Source organism: Haliaeetus leucocephalus, unplaced genomic scaffold (genome assembly GCF_000737465.1).
Source record: "Haliaeetus leucocephalus isolate CR32 unplaced genomic scaffold, Haliaeetus_leucocephalus-4.0 Scaffold173, whole genome shotgun sequence".
In the NCBI taxonomy this organism is placed as follows: domain Eukaryota; kingdom Metazoa; phylum Chordata; class Aves; order Accipitriformes; family Accipitridae; genus Haliaeetus; species Haliaeetus leucocephalus.
Genome location: NW_010972609.1, coordinates 579670 through 600073, shown reverse-complemented (window position 1 = coordinate 600073; position 20404 = coordinate 579670). Strand labels below are relative to the sequence as shown.

The following is a 20404-nucleotide window of genomic DNA, read 5'->3' as shown; positions in this document are numbered from 1 at the left end:
TACAAGAACACTTCAAACATACGTTAGAAGGAGAATGGAAGTTACACTCCATAGGTAGAACTCCATAGGTAATCAATCTGTACCCAACTGTATAGTCACAAGATAACCATGTTACTCTTTAGATTGTTTTAGCATACAGAAAGATTAGTGTATGAAATTCTAAGCAGCTAATGCTGTTATTTTGCTGACATTTAAATGGGCCATGTCAAAAGAACATAAAATTTCTTCTCCTACTTTATTTAAATGAGTTACCTTTTCCTTCAGTGTAGCAACTTTTTCTGTTAGATCACTGATGACTGTTTTCTGCTCAGTGTTCTCCACTTCATACGCACTGCATTTCTTTAAGACTTCATTCAGCTTAGTATTAAAAATAAAAGTCAGTGTGATAGAAATATATAGAATTATATTGAAACTGTGATGTTAGAGTTGTAATATTGAGTTTACACAACAGTGGAGTTTATACTTTGAAAATAATACACGAGGATAACTTATCACCCCAATAAAACATAAATACTTCCATGCAAAGTTCTGTGTTGGGTCTAAGAAATCCTTACACACAACTTAAAGCAAAGCAATTACATGAAGTGAACAAAACTGTAAAGAAACAGAACAAAAACCTTCAGATAGGGAAAACAGCAATATTGCTGCTGGGACACAAATAGAAAGTTATGGCTAATGCTCGCCAGTTCTATTAAATTACATACTATTTAACAATAACTTTAACTTACTTTTTGCTCAGTATGCATGAACTTATCACCAAGCTCTTTGTTCATAAGATCCTTTTCTTGAAGCAGTTTCCTCAAAGTTTCAATTTGTTCCAGTTTTTCTGTCGTACTCAACAGTTTTAGTTCTTTTTCTCCAAGTGAATTTTCAAGGAAGCTATTTCTGTCACTTAGTCTAAGAAAAAAATACATATTTAGACATTCTGAAAACAAAGCCTGCTTTAAGCTTTCTAGAATTACTAGCCCCAAACTATTTTCCTAAAAGAATAATTATTTTTACACTTTCCATTTAAGCTGCCAAGTACAAAAATAACATTACTGCAAACAGAAGCAGGAATCAAGTAACTCTGTTTCAAGTGTTTTAAGAGATTATACTTCTCATTAGAAGTTGAATGTTAAAGCAATGATAACTATTCCTGTATGGAGTTGTAAAGAACCTTTGGTTTACCCTTTAAGCTGCTCATTCAAGCCAGAGATCAGAATTTGATGCTTTTCCACATCTCGCGTTTGTTGGTTGCGTAATTGGGTGAGTTGAGTTTGCAAACGTTCATTTTCATTCTGCAACATAACAATAATGAAGAGCATTATCACATACGAACACCCAGAATACCATGAGATAACTGGAGCCATAAAAACCTGACTCTTCAGGAGATTTACAACCTACACGGTAATATGAGACTGTTATTCTAGTACTTTAGCAAATATCAGTGCAAAATAGATATTAGTTCAAATAGATGTAACCCACCTTTCAGAAATACCTCCTTCAGCAATGCTATGATAGCATGAACTCAAGGATGATTGCTGTATACTCAAAACAACACACACACTCATACTGTGTTAAGGCAGCTTACTTAACAGGGGAAGCTACTGCTTTGAAAAAATACTTTTTCATTGGTTTGAAGACATTATCAAACTTGGAAAAATTTTTTGCCTAGTTTTTCAGGTTGAAGGAATGCAAAAACCTGCATATGGGGGATCGTAGAGAAAAGGAAAAGGAAGCAAGCTTCATTCACACAGCTTTTTTTTTTTTTTTAACACAGTACAAATCTCCTACTCTAGCCAGATGCACTGCACCAACTCAAAAATAAAACCACAAAAAAAAAAAAAAAATCTGACAACAGCAACCAAAAACCAAAAGCAGAACACATGTCCAGAATCAACAGCAAATAGGACAAACATGGCAAACTTGTCACCTCTAATGAAAATAAGCTAGGATTTTGGAGGAGGCAGAACACACCTGTACCGCCCTCAATAGCTGCCCTTCTTCATCTACACCAAACGTTACCTGTATTGAAAGGCTTTGTTACAAGATTCTCAAGTAATAATTAATATAAGGTTGTCTTTCATCTTAAAATCATTAATTCTTTTTTATATATGTGCAACTTAACAGATAAAGAACTATGAATAATGCACAAAGCCTGAAGGAGTTTGAGTAAGAAATCAGTTGTGTCATTTAGTGAAAATAAGGTTTCCAAATTATCAAACACAGTAACTTGTCAATCAGGAAATATTAAAAATAACTTTTCTGATAAATATTTACTTTACCATTCCTTTTGGTGCCTTCACTGAATAATTTCACAAAATAAATATATATCAAATTAGTATCTGGGATTTACATTGTTTACATATATATAAAAATAAAAATTAAATTAATAATTACTTTATATATTTACACAGTTTCTTTTCTATAAATATGTGTGTGTATATATATATAAAAATAATAATATATATACACACACAGATACATTTATATAAAATAAACTTGAGGGATGTAAGAAGACCGAGACTTATGCCAGTAGTAACAAAATCTAATTCTGGACCTTCTGACAAAGGCCCCTTACAAAGAATAATGAAAATCATGTTGCCTTTATTTCTAAAACAAATAACAAAGCTTACTTTCAAAAAAGCTCCTCTGTGTGATGACTTTTACTTTTGCTGAACATAAGTGACGGGCTTCAACTTCAGAGCATAGTGTATTGTGTACGCTCTCTGCCAACATAATTATGAAGTATAAAGCAGGCTTTAAACATTTTGCTAGCTATGATTGTAAGAATATAAAGAGAACAAAATGATTCTCTTATATCATCAGGTTTCACATAACTACAAAAGCTCACCTGAAGAGCCTCCATTCTACCTTGAAGCTGCAATCTATCTTCCAAATCCTGACAACGCTCTTCTAGAAAAAGAATTTGTTCCTGAAGCTGATTTCTTTCCAATTCCAATTCTTCAACCACACTCCGTAAACCTACTTAAATCAAAGAGAAAAATTATTTCAAGAAAGGTCCACTAAAATTCCTGAAGTCTAGAAATGGTTTCAGCTTTTTATTCACAATTCTCACCAGGGTTGGGCATAGTCAGATCTCGACCATTTCCAGGGGAAATGCCTGAGGCCCTGTATTTCCAAAATTTAGATGGCAAAAGTACCCTTAACTATTGAAAAAACAAAATAAAGTTGCATAGCTCAAGAACTCAAGAGAACCTGGCAGAAATATTCTAAACAATATTGTGGCTCAGTCAATAGTGTGGCTCATGTTACTATAATCGCAAGTTAATCATGTACTTGCACCATCAGATCTTAAGCAATTATTAATAAACCAAGTAAACTAGTCTGTATCAAAATTTGCAAGTGAGTCTATTCCATTTTAACAATAAGATATATTTGCAGTCTTTATGACAGATATAAAAACATTTGCATTAAAAAAATAATAATTTTTTTTTTAAGTTAAAAGCATACAGCAATGGAATGCAATTGTTCTGCAACATAACTGTTACATAGATTGGAAACACAGTCACAGGAACAAGACTCGTAACTTAAAAAACACATGATCTTGCCACATAGGATATTTCATGGGCAACAAGGCTCAACCAATTCCAGTGTTTAGTCATATTTATATTCTACTTCTGAACCAAAACTAGGCAGTTCATCCAGCACGCACATGCTTTAAAATGAAAAGGAAGAAAACGCAAGCCAAAAAAATTCAACAAAGATTAGAATACACCACAAATGGGTTGTTAGTTGAATTTGAAAACAAAAATAGACACAAAATACAGATGCTGTGCATGCTTTAATAAACTGTCTAGTCGCTATCACACCTGCATTAGGTGAAGTGTACTCTGGCCACCAACCTCCCATATTTTCTCCTTCAGCTGAATCAGTGCTATCCAAGGTGACGTTCAATTCTTGAAAGCATTGTTTTCTATCAAAGCTGTATTCTTCCTATGCACAAAACATGAGAATGAAGTTTAATTTAAAGAAGAAAGAAAGCGAGGGTAAAATACTTATTCTGTTATTAAAAGCATAGTTTAAATTAGAAGGCCTAAAACTCAGTAAGTGATTCAGACACCTAAATGTAAGTACAGGGGATCAACCCGGACACGAGAGTCACCGGCCCAGCTTCCAGCTATTATTTCCAGAAAAGCCAAGTCTCCCACAGGTTTTGTATGGTATCTGCCAGACCTTCGAAGACACCCTCAGGCATCTGAAAGGCCAACAGATAACAATGTTTGGATACCTTAACTGGTCCCCTGATTTCTACAGTTAATAGGGTCCTCTGAATCTCAGGGTAAAGTATCAGAGTAAACTAAACATAAAATTATTCTTCCAATGGTATGTTAATGTGGCAATAACATCCTAATTCTTCTTACAAAAAGATTATGATTTTTTCGTGCGAGTTATAGCACCAACTACCTAGAAGTACACCTGAATGAACTGACACTATTTCCTAATTATTCAGGAAAGCTCCACCAACAAAGATATTTGTACAGATTGTATCTAAACCAAAAATGGCCTTCACATATTAAACATGCACAGATCTTCAAGCATGTGAATTACTCCAGAGAGAGGCTCATTATTTTTCAGTGTAAATTTAAATAGACTCATTACTCCAGGAATAGAGGGCTGTGATGCCATTGGAATTTCTCATCTTCTGGCTACATAACACAATCATTAAATTCATCAAAGTTTTCAGTTACATAACTAATCTAAGTTCTTAAGCCCTTAATGTTTTTAACTGTAAAGCCCCATATAAATAATAGTATTTTCTATATTTTTATTAACACACATTTGTAAAAATAAACTCTTGACTCTTTTAACCCACCTGAAGCTTCCTGCTGGTCTGATTGCTTTTTCTTCTTGCCTGCTGCAGCCTGCCCATTCCTTGAACTGTGGTCAGTTCCTCCTCCAGCTCCTGTTGCCCTGAGACCATGGCTGGATCAGAGCAGCCAGGAAAGAACCAGTCATCCTCAATCAGTTTTGTGCCACAGGAAAGCAATTACATTTATATCAGACACTACTACATGAAAAGAGACCAGGGACAGGCTGAAGTCCCTATGAATGACTGACAGGAACGAGATTAAAGCAGCAATCCATTGCATTCACCTTGTGATTTCCCTCCAACATTACTATGTAGTACATAAGAATAAAGTCTGCATATCTCACTAAGAAGAAGCAAACTGAAGTCTAACTTTACTTCTTCATCAGCTCTAAATGAAGACTTTATACAGAGACTGGAAAGGGTGAGGTTATGCTGATACTAAAAAAAAAAAAAATGCCAACCAATTGAAATGCCAAATTACATCTCATTTCAAATTACCAGGTTAAAATATACCTAATTTGTATGATAAAGGCATCAGCTGAAACAGCTGTGGTTTTTATAATCTGAACAATCACATTCATTTTTATGGAAATGACATGTGTCCCTTTCAACTTTAATTTTAGTATGAGCTACAAAGCCAGATAATTTGAGGAAGTCACAAGCATGTATTACACTGCAAACTGGCATCAAACCATCTTATCACAAATTAATAGTATAATTCTTTTTAAGACAAATACAGAATCACTTGTCAATAAACACACTGAATAAATTCAGAATATGAAAGCTTAGGTATGCATCCTGTTCATTGTTAGAAATGATTTTTCATTTAAAGTACATTCCCATCTGTTTTGTGATATGACAAAACATGTTTGGGGTAACAGATTAGGAAATAGATGTTTCATGCAAAGCAGACAAAACAGAACGGCCAGTGAAAAGAAATGAAAATAAAGGTGGCTCCATACTTTAACTGAAAGTTAGATTAATTAGATAATTACAAATTTAGCTTTCAATTTAACCACATCGATCCACAGTTGTCCTCACAGCATGCACAATTCATAGAACTTATGTTGATGCATCTGTGAGGTAAACACCAGAAACTATTAGGAGATTCAGCCCTACTGGGAATACTCAGCTTTCATCTGAGTTGTCCAAGGATTACTTACACCACAAATTTCATTAACACACAATTCTGTAACACCTACTAGATTTAAGTTCTTCCTGGAATATTTCAAAATTACATACTTAACATGCTGTCAGAAAAGACTGGAAGAAAAAAAAGTTAAAGAAAAAAAATTAATGACCCTTTTAAAGTAGGACTACTAAATTGGATTTTACTTCTGGTTTTAATTATACTTTGGCTTCTGGCACTGTAACACCTTTGTTTATTTTCAAGTATAGATTCTACAATTATTTTTTTTTAATCATTATACATACTTCTTCAAAGCTGTAGAAATAAATGCCAGATTTTGATCACATGCCTTAAACCTCTGTTTACAAGAACTGTCATTAAAGTCAGTGAAGCGATTCAAGGAGCAAGCATTATTCCAGATAAGAACTTAACCCCTTGTTTGGAGGAAAAAAAATAAAAATCCATTTCTTGGAAGCTGAAATTGAGGTAATCTGTTTTTAAGTGTAATCAGAATGAATAACACACTGTGCTTTAGGAACCCAAAATAATTAGGTTCCTAAGTATTTGATAATGAAAAGAAGAATGAAATTACCATTGTCCCATGAAAAATTAAAGTACAGAAATAGGATCTTTAGAATCATTTAGAACACTTAGGAAGTGTTAAAACACTTTCAGTTAAATTCAACATTGCTTTAACAATTAGCAAGCAAATACATTTTCTAATGTTTTACAGCAGCTTAGGGAGCTTTTAATTTGCAATTCTATCTAACATAAAAACTGAAAATCTTCCCAGAACCCCTTCTTCAGATACACACTGCATTTAAATTAACTAATGACATGTCCATATTTCCTTGTGTCACTATTCACACTAAATATCACAGTCTTTAGTGGTTTGTAGAGGAAACAGGCCCCAATCTATAAATGTAATCAATACTGTCATCCTCTATGCTTCTGCAGCTCCCCACCCATTCAACCCAAAAGAGACAATCACCATATATGGCAAATTGTCATAGACTGATGGAATGAGTAGTGGGTTTATATATTCCTTCAAATATTGGTAGCTAATATAAATGCATGCAGAGTTCTGCAATTTATGGGATGGAATATAATTTTAAAAAAAATACTACTGAATTTCAAGTACTACTAAGAATATTTAAATGAATTTGATTCTTACTTAGTCACAACAACTTGCAGCAAGCCAAGAAATTTTTCTCTAGATAAGGTTACAACATAAATATGGAGTCAGCTGTTACTACAAAGAAAAATGAAGAAAGATGATTCGGTTAATATAAATGAAGAAACAAGTATTGCAAGGCAGAAAAAAAAAAATCAAGTTAAAACCAGCATTTGTTACATGTATTGCTAAAACCCACATACCATCAATGGCAAATCTTATAAGGTACTGTTGGCAATTTCCTCAAAAGAAGCAACAACAGAAGAAATCAGCAACAGTATATTACAAGTTGCCATTGCTGCAGGAACCTGCATGCACAAAACTGATGGGAAACTATGTTCTCACTGGCTGACCAAATCGCAGTGTAGGGTAGGAGTGGAGGGGGAAGGGACGCTGAGTGCTCATCAGGTGTAACGGCAGGAAAAAAGAAACAGAAAGGTCATGCTCATCCCAAGGGGAAAAAATGCAAAATTAAACACGGACTGACGCAGATGAAATTTTACAACTGTTATTAACATTGCATGTGGATCTGTAGTTACCACAGATGAGATAACAGGTAGTTTTCATGACGGGAATATTATTCTCTTTCAATTCCAAAACTTTACATGTATAAATCGCTCAAAAAGAAGAGACGTGATCCTTAAAACATTTCTACGCTTACATACCGAACTTCCAAATTGATCATGTAATGAAAAACAACTCAATCGCAGATTAAAAAGAGAAGGTTCAAATTAACTAACTGGACTAATTATGATGGTAGGTTGTGCACATTAAAATTTGCCATCGATCCCCACACAGTTAACTAACAGGACAAAAAATTATAATATAGTACTAGGTGGCATGGAAAAAAGCAGTAAAAACTATCTGAAATTTAACCAGACTTTTGGAAGTTTTAATAGAAGCTGCTTCATGTTCTCATTATCTGTTTCATTAATAATTTAGAAAACTGTAAAACCTGAGATTACTTGAAATGTTATTTTCTGTACATAATTTAATATTTTTAACTAGCTCTAAACCATTGCCAGTTAACATTATTCAGCTGACCTATACAAGTGATACTTACTAACAGATTACTAAATACTCTAAGAAACGTTTCTCATTAACTTTATTTAAAGAGAAACTCTGTCTCAGGTACATTTTACTAAGGCAGCACCTTCATTCATCAAATTCAAATCAACACTATAGTTCCCCACACCTTCACCAGTTGTTCTAGGCAGGCAGCTTTAATATTTCAATGGTGAACTTTTTATCATTGATCATTCATATGCAGACAATAATCTTTCAAAGTAACTTCAAGCAGTCTTACAGAGCAGCAACTCAGCTGGCAAACAGAACAAGCACATCTACTCGTAAAAATGATACAAAAAAGATGAATGTATGAAAAACAGATTCAAGGAAATTGGAAAAAGTCAAAATTGCAAATTTAAGCAATTTCACTAACTACAGAAATGAGACATGGTGGTGTGCTATCAGTTCAGTCTGAAGTACAGCAGACACACACGCACATATATAAGTATGATAATTGTATCGTAAATAAAACAATTCACCTTCTCTCTCCTCCTCAATCTGAGCCATTCTCAAAGCCATGGCAGATTTCTCTTCTCTGACTTGATCACGGGTCTCCTCTGACTCTGGTACATTTTCTTGCCATTCCAAGAGCTGACTCTGCAATTCATCCACACTACCTGATTCACTGGCCTAACAAGAGAAACTGCGCGTGAAAATATATTTACCAAATCCCATTGCAAATGACAATAACATTTTAAGTCGGCAAACCATTCACAGAGAAAACAATCCATTATACTTCACCACTTTGCATAAACAAAAATTTATGAAAGTGATAATTGTTGTTGTAGATACATAAAAAGCAAGCCTCACCACTCCGTAAAATATCAAAAATGCTACTGCCAGGTGCACTTTTAATCTGAAATATTTTTAAACAAAAAATGGCTTTTTTAATCAAAATATTTTTGTTGCACATTTTCATCTTAGCAATGTTTCAAAGTAAAACAATATTCAACTGTCTTTATGTGGGATAACAAATCTCTATTAACTTCTTTTTCATGAACAGAATAAAAACGTTTCTCTCTTTCCATCAAAATAAAAACTACTTCTCCACAAAGTAAAACTTCTCTACAAAAAAACTTTTCCACAAAATTTGGAAAAAACAATTCTTTTTTAGCAAAATGCAATTAACTGTTTCAAACTGGCTCTGCTGATAGGGCTGTACAAAGTTACCATGATTAACGTGAACTGTTAATCCATCTAAAGCCCTTTAGCAATATTTTCTGAGTCTTCTCATTTTCTTATCCAGACCTGCACATTTGTCAAGGTTACAGCTATTATTTCCTTCTGAAAGCTATTCATATTGTATACAAAATAACAGCCACACTTTGATGACTCATTTTAAACGTAGCTAAATAAACAGTAAACTACTTGGAAAAATATAATTTAAGGTACATAGCAAAGTGAGTACAAATCAATCTCTTTAAGTAATTCAAAACCTGCCAGCTTGTTATCCAACTGAACAATTCCATATATCACTAATTTAATTCTCAGCTCCAAAATCCAGCTCACGCACTTTTCAAAGTCTAATTAGCACTGTTTGAGTTAATCAGTAACTCATACAAATCAATTTTAAAGTTAACCTGTGAAGCTGCCCTCTTTGTAACTTGGTCAAGATCAGCTTGCAGCTTCCTTTGCTGCTCTTCATAGACTTCCAGCTTAGTCAGCAATTCTTCTACAAAAACATAATAAATTTGGTTCATTAGGACACAAAACTAATAGGAAGATTGATAAAGACTTAGAAGAATGATTCTAAATGAAAATTCAGATGATAATTCCTTTCAGTTAGAAGACCTCTTTTGGGCTGTGTTAGCCATCTACCAATAAAACTGACTTCTTGATTATTAAATATTGATGAGTGCTTTAAATCTAACCTGCCAACAATTTAGACTGTTGAACTGAAAATTCTACCATTTTCCATTTACAGAAAGGATGTCAGAGAAAATAACACAGGGTGAAACAGAAAAATCTCTCACAGGGCTCTACTTTAAACTATCTGAGGTTTTAAGCACAAATTCTCTCTCAAATCCTTACAAAAGAAATGATAGTTCTTAATTTACTTGCAACTCACTGCTCTCAAAAGTTTATTATATATACTCTGATAAATTTTCCAAGTATGTGTGGTCTCATTTTTCCTCCTAAGAAGATGCCTCTTCCACTTCCTGGAAAAGTTTACACCTATTCTGCCTAAGCCTAAATGCAACAAGGATTATGCACAGGTAGATTTAGGGAGGGTAAAGCAGAGTTCTAACTCTGACTTAAATACTGTATGCTATTGTTCAAAGTTGCATGAAGTTACTTTAGAATCTGTTTTAAAAAAAAGATACACTTTGAAAATGAAAATGAGAAAGTTCATTTATCTTTGTCTCTTTGAATCATCTGAAAAAGGTTATTTTTTTTTTTACCATTTTGAGTTCTGATTTCATATAACGATTGCAGTTTTGACTGTAGTTCTTCATTTTCAATTTCTAATTCTGAGACACGATTGTTTAAGGCAGATACATCATTATTCTTTGATGAAAACTAAAAGAAAAAATAGTTACATGAGTTTTCCAAATGCACCAGAAACACAGCAAAATCAAGGCAACTTTTTTTCCCTGAGTTTTTAGTAATACTTAGAATAACTGTTTTTCTAATATTTGAAAGTGCAATAAACTAGCTAATCTCTAACAAATTTACTCCTGAATGCTGGTAACAGCAGTTTGTACTATTTTTTGTTGAATTTTATGTCCATTCAATCTCTCTACATTAATTCATATATACTTTGAGTAAATTATTTTAATATTCTATTTACCCCACATTTTACTTTTTTTCAGTCAAATCTCCAAGCACAGTAGTTTAAAACAGGCAAGGAATATTAAACATGATGTTACACATACATTTTTTAGTTCATCCTCCAGTTGTTTGATTTTTGATTTAGACCAAGCCTTCATTTTCAGAAACTTTGCTTCAGATTTGCTGGCCTCTTCTGTTTTCAATTTCACTTGTACTAAGAAACAAGATGCAAAAAATTATTTAAAACCACGGAAAGATTATTAATACAAGACCTATGTTTAATTTCTTTAGCAATTGGAAGTTATACACTTACACAAGACAACTGTATTTACAGAAAAACATATCAACAAGAAATGTAGTGAGAAATTTATAGTTAATTTGATTATCTTGGTATTCATATAATCCCCATTATTATAGTATTTGATCGTAGATACTTTTTAATTAGTGTGGCAATAACTCTTCCACCTAATTTAATGTAGTTCTACTTGCAACAGGTATGAAATTGGCATATGATACGTAACAGTCTGAGGCAAAGGATCCCTTCATATGTAACAACTGTTTAAATAGGATACCTTCTAAATCTTCTATCTTCTCTCTGGTTATAGACTCCAGATCTCTAACTTCTTTTGAGTTAGTCTGACCACTACCACTTAATTCTGCCACTTGTTTCTTAAGCTGAAACAGGGCCTGATCCTTCTCTTGCAGCTCAGTTTCATGTTTCTCTTGAATTTCATGCAGTTCAGCATTATATTTCTCCTTAACTTTTGTCATTTCAAGCTCATGTTTCTCCATCATGTCTCTTAACTGGGCTCTCATTACATGTTTCTCAGCATCCAGTTTAGACTGGAGGTTTTCTTTTTCAGACAGAAGACGTTTCAGGTTTTCATTAATATCCTGTAAAACAAAAACAAAAACACAACCACAAAAAACACCGTTATATTTTAATGCAAAGTATTTTTAATACCACTGTCAAATACTGTATCTGTATTCGTACATAAATTGTAATGAGAAATCAGGGCTACTGTTGGTAACCTGGCTCTACTACAAAAGCTACTCAGCTCTGACCTTCCAAGGCAGAAGCGGGGACTTCAGCAAAATGGCATCACTATTTGAGGGCAAACTACATGCAATCTCTCCCATAGGTGAAAATGGGATAAAAAAAGGAATGTTTGGTTCCATGGAATATAAAAAAAAAAAAAAAACAGAAGCAGATCTTTTTAACAGTGAGCCCAAAGATTAAGAATGCCCACTAGAATGCCACCCAGGTGTTGTGACCTACATCCATTAAAATTAACATTGGCAAACTGATCTAGTTCTTTACAATATTTTGTTGCTAACTAGTTTTCTGTTAGTGCTTATTCTACTTATAGTGCCTCTACATTAGTTATTTTAATACATAGAGGTAGGAAAGATTACAGATCACTGTAGCAGAGCAGTTCACTCACATTAGACCTGCTGTTCAAAACACTCCTTTCATAATACATAAACCGAGGAATATAAACTGTCCAAGTAAAGAAGCTGTGCAGAACAGCAGAAGGAACATTTCCAAAATATGGTTAAAACTGCTTATGTAAATAAAGCAAGGCTTCCTGTTATTTTAAGACTTAAAACTGTAATGGAATCTCAGCCTTAAGTGCTTTAAGTTCCTGTTGTCACAGTCAAACCTTCCCCCTACGCTCAAGGTGTGCATTTCTGGCCCCTCAATGCACTAGCACTAGGTATCATCAGTTCTTGCAGAGCATCACTGTAGGAAGATGTGCGTAACCCAAAAGAAAAAACACAACAAAACCTTGCATGAGACAGGAGCCGTAACAAATGCAAAGGACAAATGAAACAGGCTTAAACTACCATGGATCTTAACTACCTGAGCAGGACATCTACCTGCGTACATAGCTGAAACTATTTCTAGTAAGATTTTTGTTCTGGCAGCCCTCTTGGTAAGCTGAAAATTTGTTGGAAATAGTGTAGCTAAAACGCTGGACCTGGCACCCCAGACAGGCTATGTGTCTGTTTTAGCAGAGTCCCAAAAGCCTATGTGAGACTGCAATGTCCTTTTTCTACACTGCTGAACTGAAGCAGCAGCACTCAAAGGCTATAATCAGAGTTCATGCTAGGTGCTTAAACACAAAGAACCTTGATTGCTTTTGCAATCAGTAGAAAGACAGCAAAAGCAAAGGCAGACAATTAGCAAAACACTCTCTTTGGGGGGAAAAGAAAGAGCCCCGGTTTTGGGGCTCACTGCAGTCTCTAGAGAAGCTCAATCTTTTGACAGCAAAAAGTCTTCCCTATATGGCAAGTTCCCAAAATGATCAAGACAAACTATGGGTGAGAGTTGACAGTTTTATATTTTATGGACTTTACCACACCTTTAAGTTAATTTCCTGACTGGAATTAATATTTGTTTGCACAACTATGGTCGCATTATTAGCACATGTCGAAGCCTCCCAGAGAACTGCCTAAATATTTTATGCAAAACTATCTTTTGTGCACAACTAAACAGCTTTTTGAACTTGTAATTGACCTGATGGGTTTAGTTGTGCATGTATGCTATTCCGTACTTTCAATTGCTGGTCCTTGGCATCCAATTCTTTTTGCAAGACATCTATCACCTGTGTCCTTCCCAGCATGACTTCTTCCTTTTCATGGAGCTTCTGTTTCAAGGCCTTCAGTAACTAGCAAAAAAAAAAAAAAATCCAAACCCCAAAATCAAGCAATCAATAAAGGAGTTAAAACTTTCAGAAGAGAAAAAGACTTACCTTTATTCTCCCAACCGGACATCTGAACTGTGCTGCAGAGGTTAGTAATTACACGATTCCAAATTCTGATGTCTAAGTCGAAGGAAGCTATTGAGTTTCCAAAGCAACATACCTGTTCTAGGTCAGCACTTGCATCAGATTTAGCAGCTAATTTAAAGAGCTCCTGCTCATGCTTTTCTCTCTGTGCTTCCAGTTCCTTTTCCTTTTCCTGGATAATGTTTTGAAACACACGTATCTAAAAACACATAGAAAGTAAATATGAAACCAGTCCACAAAGGTATAGTAAAAGTACACTGAATTGTCTAACGAAAAGTACAGCAAGATAATGTATTCTATCTTAAGTCTGAGTTTTGCTTCCAGTTAACAGTAAAGCTACTAATCAGTCAGTGATTACTAACATCAGTGGTGCATGCGGATACACCTCCAACTTACAGAAGATTTGTCTCAATTCCACAAGAACAACCTTTAATGAGAAGCATGATACCATTCATTTTTGTTTAAAGTCACAGATCTTCACCTTTCTTTTTTGGATGTCATTGTTCTGAGACTTCTAATTTCTAAAACATTACACTGATGATGTTCCTTTGTAGCAAGTTTCTATCAATCAAACTGCCAAACGGCAGCTTTGAAACCTAGCTGACTCCTTCTCAAAAACCTGTATTCTACTCCCAACGTGTCTTTGTTAGCTATCTTATAATTTTTATAAGAACTGGATATAATTTTTAGAAACTCGCTAATGATATTTTGAATAAATTCACATAAAGTCCTACCCAGATTTATATCTGACAACATTATGCTCACCAAAATGGCTTTTACAGTCTCAACTGTTTGTCTTTCTCTTTCTTTCCTGTATTAAAACTAATTCTCTGTGTGTTGCTGAACAAGTGTGGTCACATTCAGGATCAAAAGTAGCATTTCTGTTACAGATAAAATAAACTCAGAAATCAAATGATGTGGGAAATACTGAGACAAAAGTTTCATATGTGGTAGAACTAAAATGCTGAGAGGACAGACACATCACATGAAAATCTGAGATTTAGCTTCCAAGGGAGTTGGAAGAGCCTGGTAACGTCAAGGAATGGGTAACATACTCCCTAGTTCTGCCTTTTTTTTTTTTCTTTTTTTTTTTTTTAGTATTATTTAACAAGTTGTTGTTGTTTGTCTTGACCTGTTAATCAGCTGCTAACTTCTAGAAAAGTTTCCCATTAAGTATACAAAACTTCATCTATTTTTCAGTCAGAAGACAAACACAATTTTTTCCCATGCTCTCATACCAAAAAGTATGCCAGACAGCTCACAGCACAAGTGAAAGTGATCTGTCAAACAGCCATTTCTGCCAAGAATGGTTGCAATAATCCAAAAACACTACCAGCCATTGCACGTATGCATTTTTTGCACCTTAAGATATAGTGCTACAAGAAAGAGATGTTTGGAGGTTCTTGAACTGGAATTCTGCACAACTCATTTCACTCCGTTACACACTAGTTCTTCCATGCCCAAACACCAGCCGCATCCTTGAACTCCTTTCTTGCACAAAACTTTCAAATTCAATTATCACCAGCACAAACCGTCTACTGCTTCATTATTCTCGTTTCACCTGAACACCACATAGATCTTTACTCAAGAACCATCCAAAACTAAAAATGGCATTTCTTAACTATTGAGATAGAAACACTACAGCCAAGATACCACTTCTTCCACCAAAGAATGTAAATATTTTTGCAGTGTGTTTACTTACATTTTCCATATAGGTAGCTTCTTTTCCTTGGAAATGCTCTCTTTCTTTGCTCTGACTATTTTTAAGACTCTCAATCTGTTCCTGGAACAAGCTACATTTTTCTTCACTGTCTCCAACCTTCTTGGTAAGATTCTGAACTAGAATCTGCATGCTTTGTAGTGATGACTCTTTAACAGCCAGCTGATTCTTTAGAATGCAAACCGAAAGACAATTAGAAGAATGGACCCAGAAAAAATATATAGCAATCATCATGAAGCCACCTCCTAGCCCCTCCCTCAGTTAAAGCAACATTAAACTCAAAATTCAGGTATGTTTTTAATTTGAATGAAATTTGTCAGCAGATTCTGAAGTCGATACTCATACGTATACGTATAAATGGTACTGACAAAAGAAGTAAAGAAATATAGATCTAGTAACATAAATGAAAATAATCAGTAAAGAATTTTTATTCACATGAATAACTGCAGAGGATTTGTGCTTCAGAGAAGGATCCACCATATAAAGCATCAGAATTCGTTGATTCCTTGAAACCTCTATGGAGATTTTATATTTGAGCTGCTAATATACCTTCAATTCTTCAATCGGCAGGAGTATTTCATTGGAAACACCACTTGATCCACAGGCTATCTGTAAATCGATGATATAAGCATCTCTTTCAGCTAACTTCTTTTCTTTCTCTGCCAGCATGGCATCCATTTCAGCCCCCCGACAATGCTGGGCCTCCAGTTCAACACTCTGAAAATGAAAAGACAGCACTGCTTGTAATCTATACTTCCACCACCTACAGCAGAGAAGAACCGTTTGCGTTATTTCCTTATTGCCTATTTTAGGGTACTGAAAAAATTACCATCAAATTCATAACCTGGTTCACTTTTAGGTGTAATCTTTAATTACTGAGCCTTTCTCTCTGAAATTCTGCAACATTCACATTCCTGCCACTTTCCACAGTCATGTCCACAAAACACATCACTGCACAGAACAGCTAAAAACCAGAACATGAAGTCATCCCTTGCCTACATTTCCTCCTGTTATCTTATTTTTGCAACAAGAAAAACTGAAGGAAAACAGCATTTTTGTTCAAAATTAATTTTCAAACAACTACAAAAGCATGCTTGAGGATTCACTGCTCACTGAAGACACAGTGACAGAATTCTCACTGCGTTTGCTCAGGCAGGTTGTAGCATATAAACTTCTCTCTCTACTCAATAGAAAACTCTCAGAATATCGGTTTATTAATATAACATATAATTAAATATAAAAATATATAAATATATTTAAACATAATCCTACACCACAAATGTGAAAAATCAAACACTTAGCACCAAATAAAACACCACCTTTTTTTGTAACTCTTCATTTTTCTGTGTGAGCTGGGATTCTAGTTCTTCTATTCTTCTTCTCAGCACTAATATTTTTCCACGATTTGCTGCAGCATTTTCCTGGTCGCCATCTTTTGATGCCTGCAAAAACGGGAGTTTTAAATTCCGTAAATAGGTAACACCTGACTTCCGTACCTCCAATTATTCAGATAATACTGGTGAGAAAAAGTGGACTTTACTCATGGTTTGTGTTTCAGTTCTCTTATATATTACATATTCCATGTAGGAGCTAGACAAAGCAGGCACATAATTTACATCAAGCTTGTAAAAATCTTTGTACTTAAATTATTCATGATAATTTTTGCTGCAAAGTGGACTAAAACATGCAATAAGGGCATTCATTTTCTCTAGGAATTTTAACTCATAGAATCTGGCAAATGCAGTCCATACAACTGAGAGGGAAAAAAGGACCATTGTGGGGGGGACAGGGAAAGGTGTAAACTCAACTGTTCCTAAGCATAGTGTTCCCATCAGAATTTCAGTACGTATAACTACTGGGTTATAGAAATTATTTGCCATTACAAAAGAAATCAAGTGCAACTGCTAAGAATATGTTTTATTAGCAAAATAGATTGGAAGCACAAATACTGCATGTCTTTGAGGACATCTAGGGACTTCAACAAACTGATCTGTTTCTGTTCCCTTTCAGCATACCTTTAAAAAACAAATGCCCTAGAAATATTAAATAGAAATATATAGCTGGACTGACAGCACCCAGTCTACCCCGATCCTAAAATGACTCGGCTCAAAATGTGAACTTCAATTCCACATTTGAGTCCAGCACGCAAAACTGTCTAGTCTTACACAAATTATGTCTGCTTTAAAATGCAAGGACACTTACCCTTTTTTGTTCTGCTTTTGCCTCTAAGCCTCCTGATATTGATAACTGTTTCTTAAGTTCTTCCAACTGTGAGGTTAATGATGCAACCTTGGCTTTGTTTTGCAGCTTCAACTTGGAAAGTTTGGCATCAGCAGATTCCTTCTCCTCCTACAAACATCAAAGTCATGAAGGACTAAATTAGCTACATGAACAAGTGCATCCTTCAATTCTTCCATTAGAGAGAGAGAGAAATCTAAAGTGATTACCAAAAAAATCTTTCCCTTGAAGAGACACTATAACATCACATGCAACAGATCCACATATATGAAACAAACCTCCTTTCATTATTTAACTCTCTGTACATGGTTATTATTCTTGTATAGAATCCAGAGCATTATGATGTTAGAAATTTTCCTACTTGTTGATAGCAATACAATTCAAGGCTTCATTTTTTAACAAAAAGAGGAGGTTTGGGGGAGGGGGGTTGATGCAAAGAGAAAGACACCTTCATAATACTAAAAAAGCATATTTCATTTAAAGAGACAACTTCATTTACAATTGAGTTTTTAAAAGTATTTTTACACTTGGCTGTTCGCATCCACAGAAGACATCTTTTTAAAAGTGTAAAAATAAGTCTCTTGCAGGAACAGAACAACCTTATGACTAGTAAGAATAACAAACCCTCAAAAGTCTTCCGGATGTTAAATACAAATTCCTTCCTAGTTCCATCCTTCCTAACGTTAGTCAAAAGCAGAGGATAATAACAGTAAGCATTAACAGTAAGATCATTATACAACAAAAAGACATTTATAGTGGAAGGAGAAATAAAAAATTATGTACAGAAATTCAATTTGAGGTAAGCTGGCATCTCACTAAATGCCCAGTAACGATTTGGATGGTGGTTTTCCCCATATTTAGCCTAAAATGACCATGCACCTCTAGCTCTTGGCAAGTCAGTCTTCCCTTGCAATTATTAAGTGCATCTGCTCATGCAAGGAACACATGTTGCCTGTGTAATACCCAAACCCAGTTACAATTTTGGAAGAGAAGACATACTGGCAAAAAGCGGTAACATCCAGGAACCATAACAGCTAATTGTGACCAATGCTTCTTGTGTTCCTACAGTTGCTATAACTGACTATAAGCCTGTATCTATGAAAACAGCTCATGTTAAACAGGACCAAAGGGGGTTTTTAAACACTCTTTTTGACAAGAATACACAGATGGTACCTTTAACTGAAGATCTTTATTTCGAAGCTCAGCATCCTTCTCTCTGACAAGCTCCTTTAGCTGTGTTACCAGCTGTTCAGTACTTGTCAGCTGTTCAGTCAAATCCGTCACCGACATGCTTCTTGCATCTTGTGAGCCTGCAGCCTGCAGACATTAAGTATACCTTGAACAAACAAAATGGTGCAGACAACACTGCTTCTGCAAAAAGTCTTCACTTGGTGTTTGTTTGGGGTTTTTTTAAACACATTTAGCAAATCTTATTAGAGTGCAATAAACTAAAACTTACATGTACCATCGGTACCGATAACAGTCTGTTTTTAGCAAGTTTGATAGACACATGAAATTATAAATCTTAGAAACTGGTTTAGGAATATTAGTTTGAAATACAGCAAAACCATCAAAGGTATCTGAAACTGAATTTGCTCATTTACTGGATTTGCAACACAACAACCAGTAGTAGTGTTACTGAACCTAGTGGCAACACAATATTGATACTGAACATACTAAACACAAAAAATACACTTGGGATAAAGCTCATTTTCTTAAAGCAAAAGAAGCATAGTGAAGAGGAATAGAGCAGCTGTGTTATGCACAAGAGATTAAACACCAAGCAGACAGGAAGCAAGAACCCAACCTGACTATGAGAGTCCTAAAACTGAGTCATGGTAAAAATAGTTAAGCAACTTATTTATGAAAGAGCAAATACACATGATTAGTATATCATCAACTAAAGATCCTCTAAGTCAGAAATTCTTAAGAAAATATTATTTTAATAGTAATTCAGTACTTACTACTGTTTTGGAAGGAGAATCATCTCCACTACCCCATTTCCACATAGTTTCACGATGGCTATGAAAAAATAAATGAAATAATACCACGGTAAGTATCAGTGACACTCAGATAACTGTAATTAACTCATACTTCTCTCTACATATTTCACTGTAAAATGCTTGAAACTAATTGGTTTGTTCAATTCTGACAGCACCTCTGATCTCCACTACATTACTAGTTGTTGAGAAATAATGAAATTATGTATAAAATATGCATAATATGCCTTTTCTAAAAGTTGCTAGTCAGTAAAATGTCAATACTATCAAAAATAATCCAAAGAAGTCTTTAAAGAGTAAATGCCATAAAGCATTGTTCAGCATAGTTGCTTCTCCCACATTTAAACAGAAGATACAAACCACATATAGTTTGCTAATATTTAACCTGACCTTAAACACTGCCTGCCACTGCAATATAACAGGGATTATATCAATGAATATTTCTGTAAAATCATATGTAAAGACTAAAAACATTAAAGAGTGCCAAACTGCATTAATTGCTGTGTGACTGCTGCATATCTGAAAGACACAAGGAGTGTTGCAACCCTTGAGGTCACTGATCAGCATATAAAATACCTGCATCTGAAACCCCAGGAACAGCAAGTATTCCTTGCTTCTTTTGCTCACAATCAAGCACCGCAAATTTCTAAATGGCACCAAAGTACCAGACATAATTACAGTTTCTGATCAAAGAA

At 34.7% G+C, this 20404-nt stretch overlaps 1 protein-coding gene across 6 annotated transcripts in view; it reads right to left on the bottom strand.

The window, feature by feature from the left end:
* The window catches only part of LOC104829437 (golgin subfamily B member 1-like), a 48488-nt gene that overhangs the window by 22075 nt on the left and 6009 nt on the right, over positions 1 to 20404 (bottom strand). The window contains exons 3-21 of one of the 6 annotated variants that reach the window (XM_010563675.1): positions 19674 to 19731; positions 18883 to 19026; positions 17674 to 17820; positions 16791 to 16913; positions 16021 to 16188; positions 15454 to 15639; positions 13828 to 13950; positions 13518 to 13631; positions 11532 to 11853; positions 11064 to 11173; positions 10590 to 10707; positions 9768 to 9859; positions 8666 to 8817; positions 4820 to 4973; positions 3816 to 3939; positions 2837 to 2970; positions 1171 to 1280; positions 729 to 897; positions 253 to 357 (exon numbers count right to left, since the gene is read on the bottom strand). In XM_010563675.1, the coding sequence (XP_010561977.1) occupies positions 253 to 357; positions 729 to 897; positions 1171 to 1280; positions 2837 to 2970; positions 3816 to 3939; positions 4820 to 4973; positions 8666 to 8817; positions 9768 to 9859; positions 10590 to 10707; positions 11064 to 11173; positions 11532 to 11853; positions 13518 to 13631; positions 13828 to 13950; positions 15454 to 15639; positions 16021 to 16188; positions 16791 to 16913; positions 17674 to 17820; positions 18883 to 19026; positions 19674 to 19731 (2653 nt within the window). Of the gene's footprint in view, positions 1 to 252; positions 358 to 728; positions 898 to 1170; positions 1281 to 2836; positions 2971 to 3815; positions 3940 to 4819; positions 4974 to 8665; positions 8818 to 9767; positions 9860 to 10589; positions 10708 to 11063; positions 11174 to 11531; positions 11854 to 13517; positions 13632 to 13827; positions 13951 to 15453; positions 15640 to 15906; positions 15998 to 16020; positions 16189 to 16790; positions 16914 to 17673; positions 17821 to 18882; positions 19046 to 19673; positions 19732 to 20404 lie in introns of those variants that run through there. The other 5 variants (XM_010563672.1, XM_010563673.1, XM_010563674.1 and 2 more) reach the window with 5 other exon arrangements.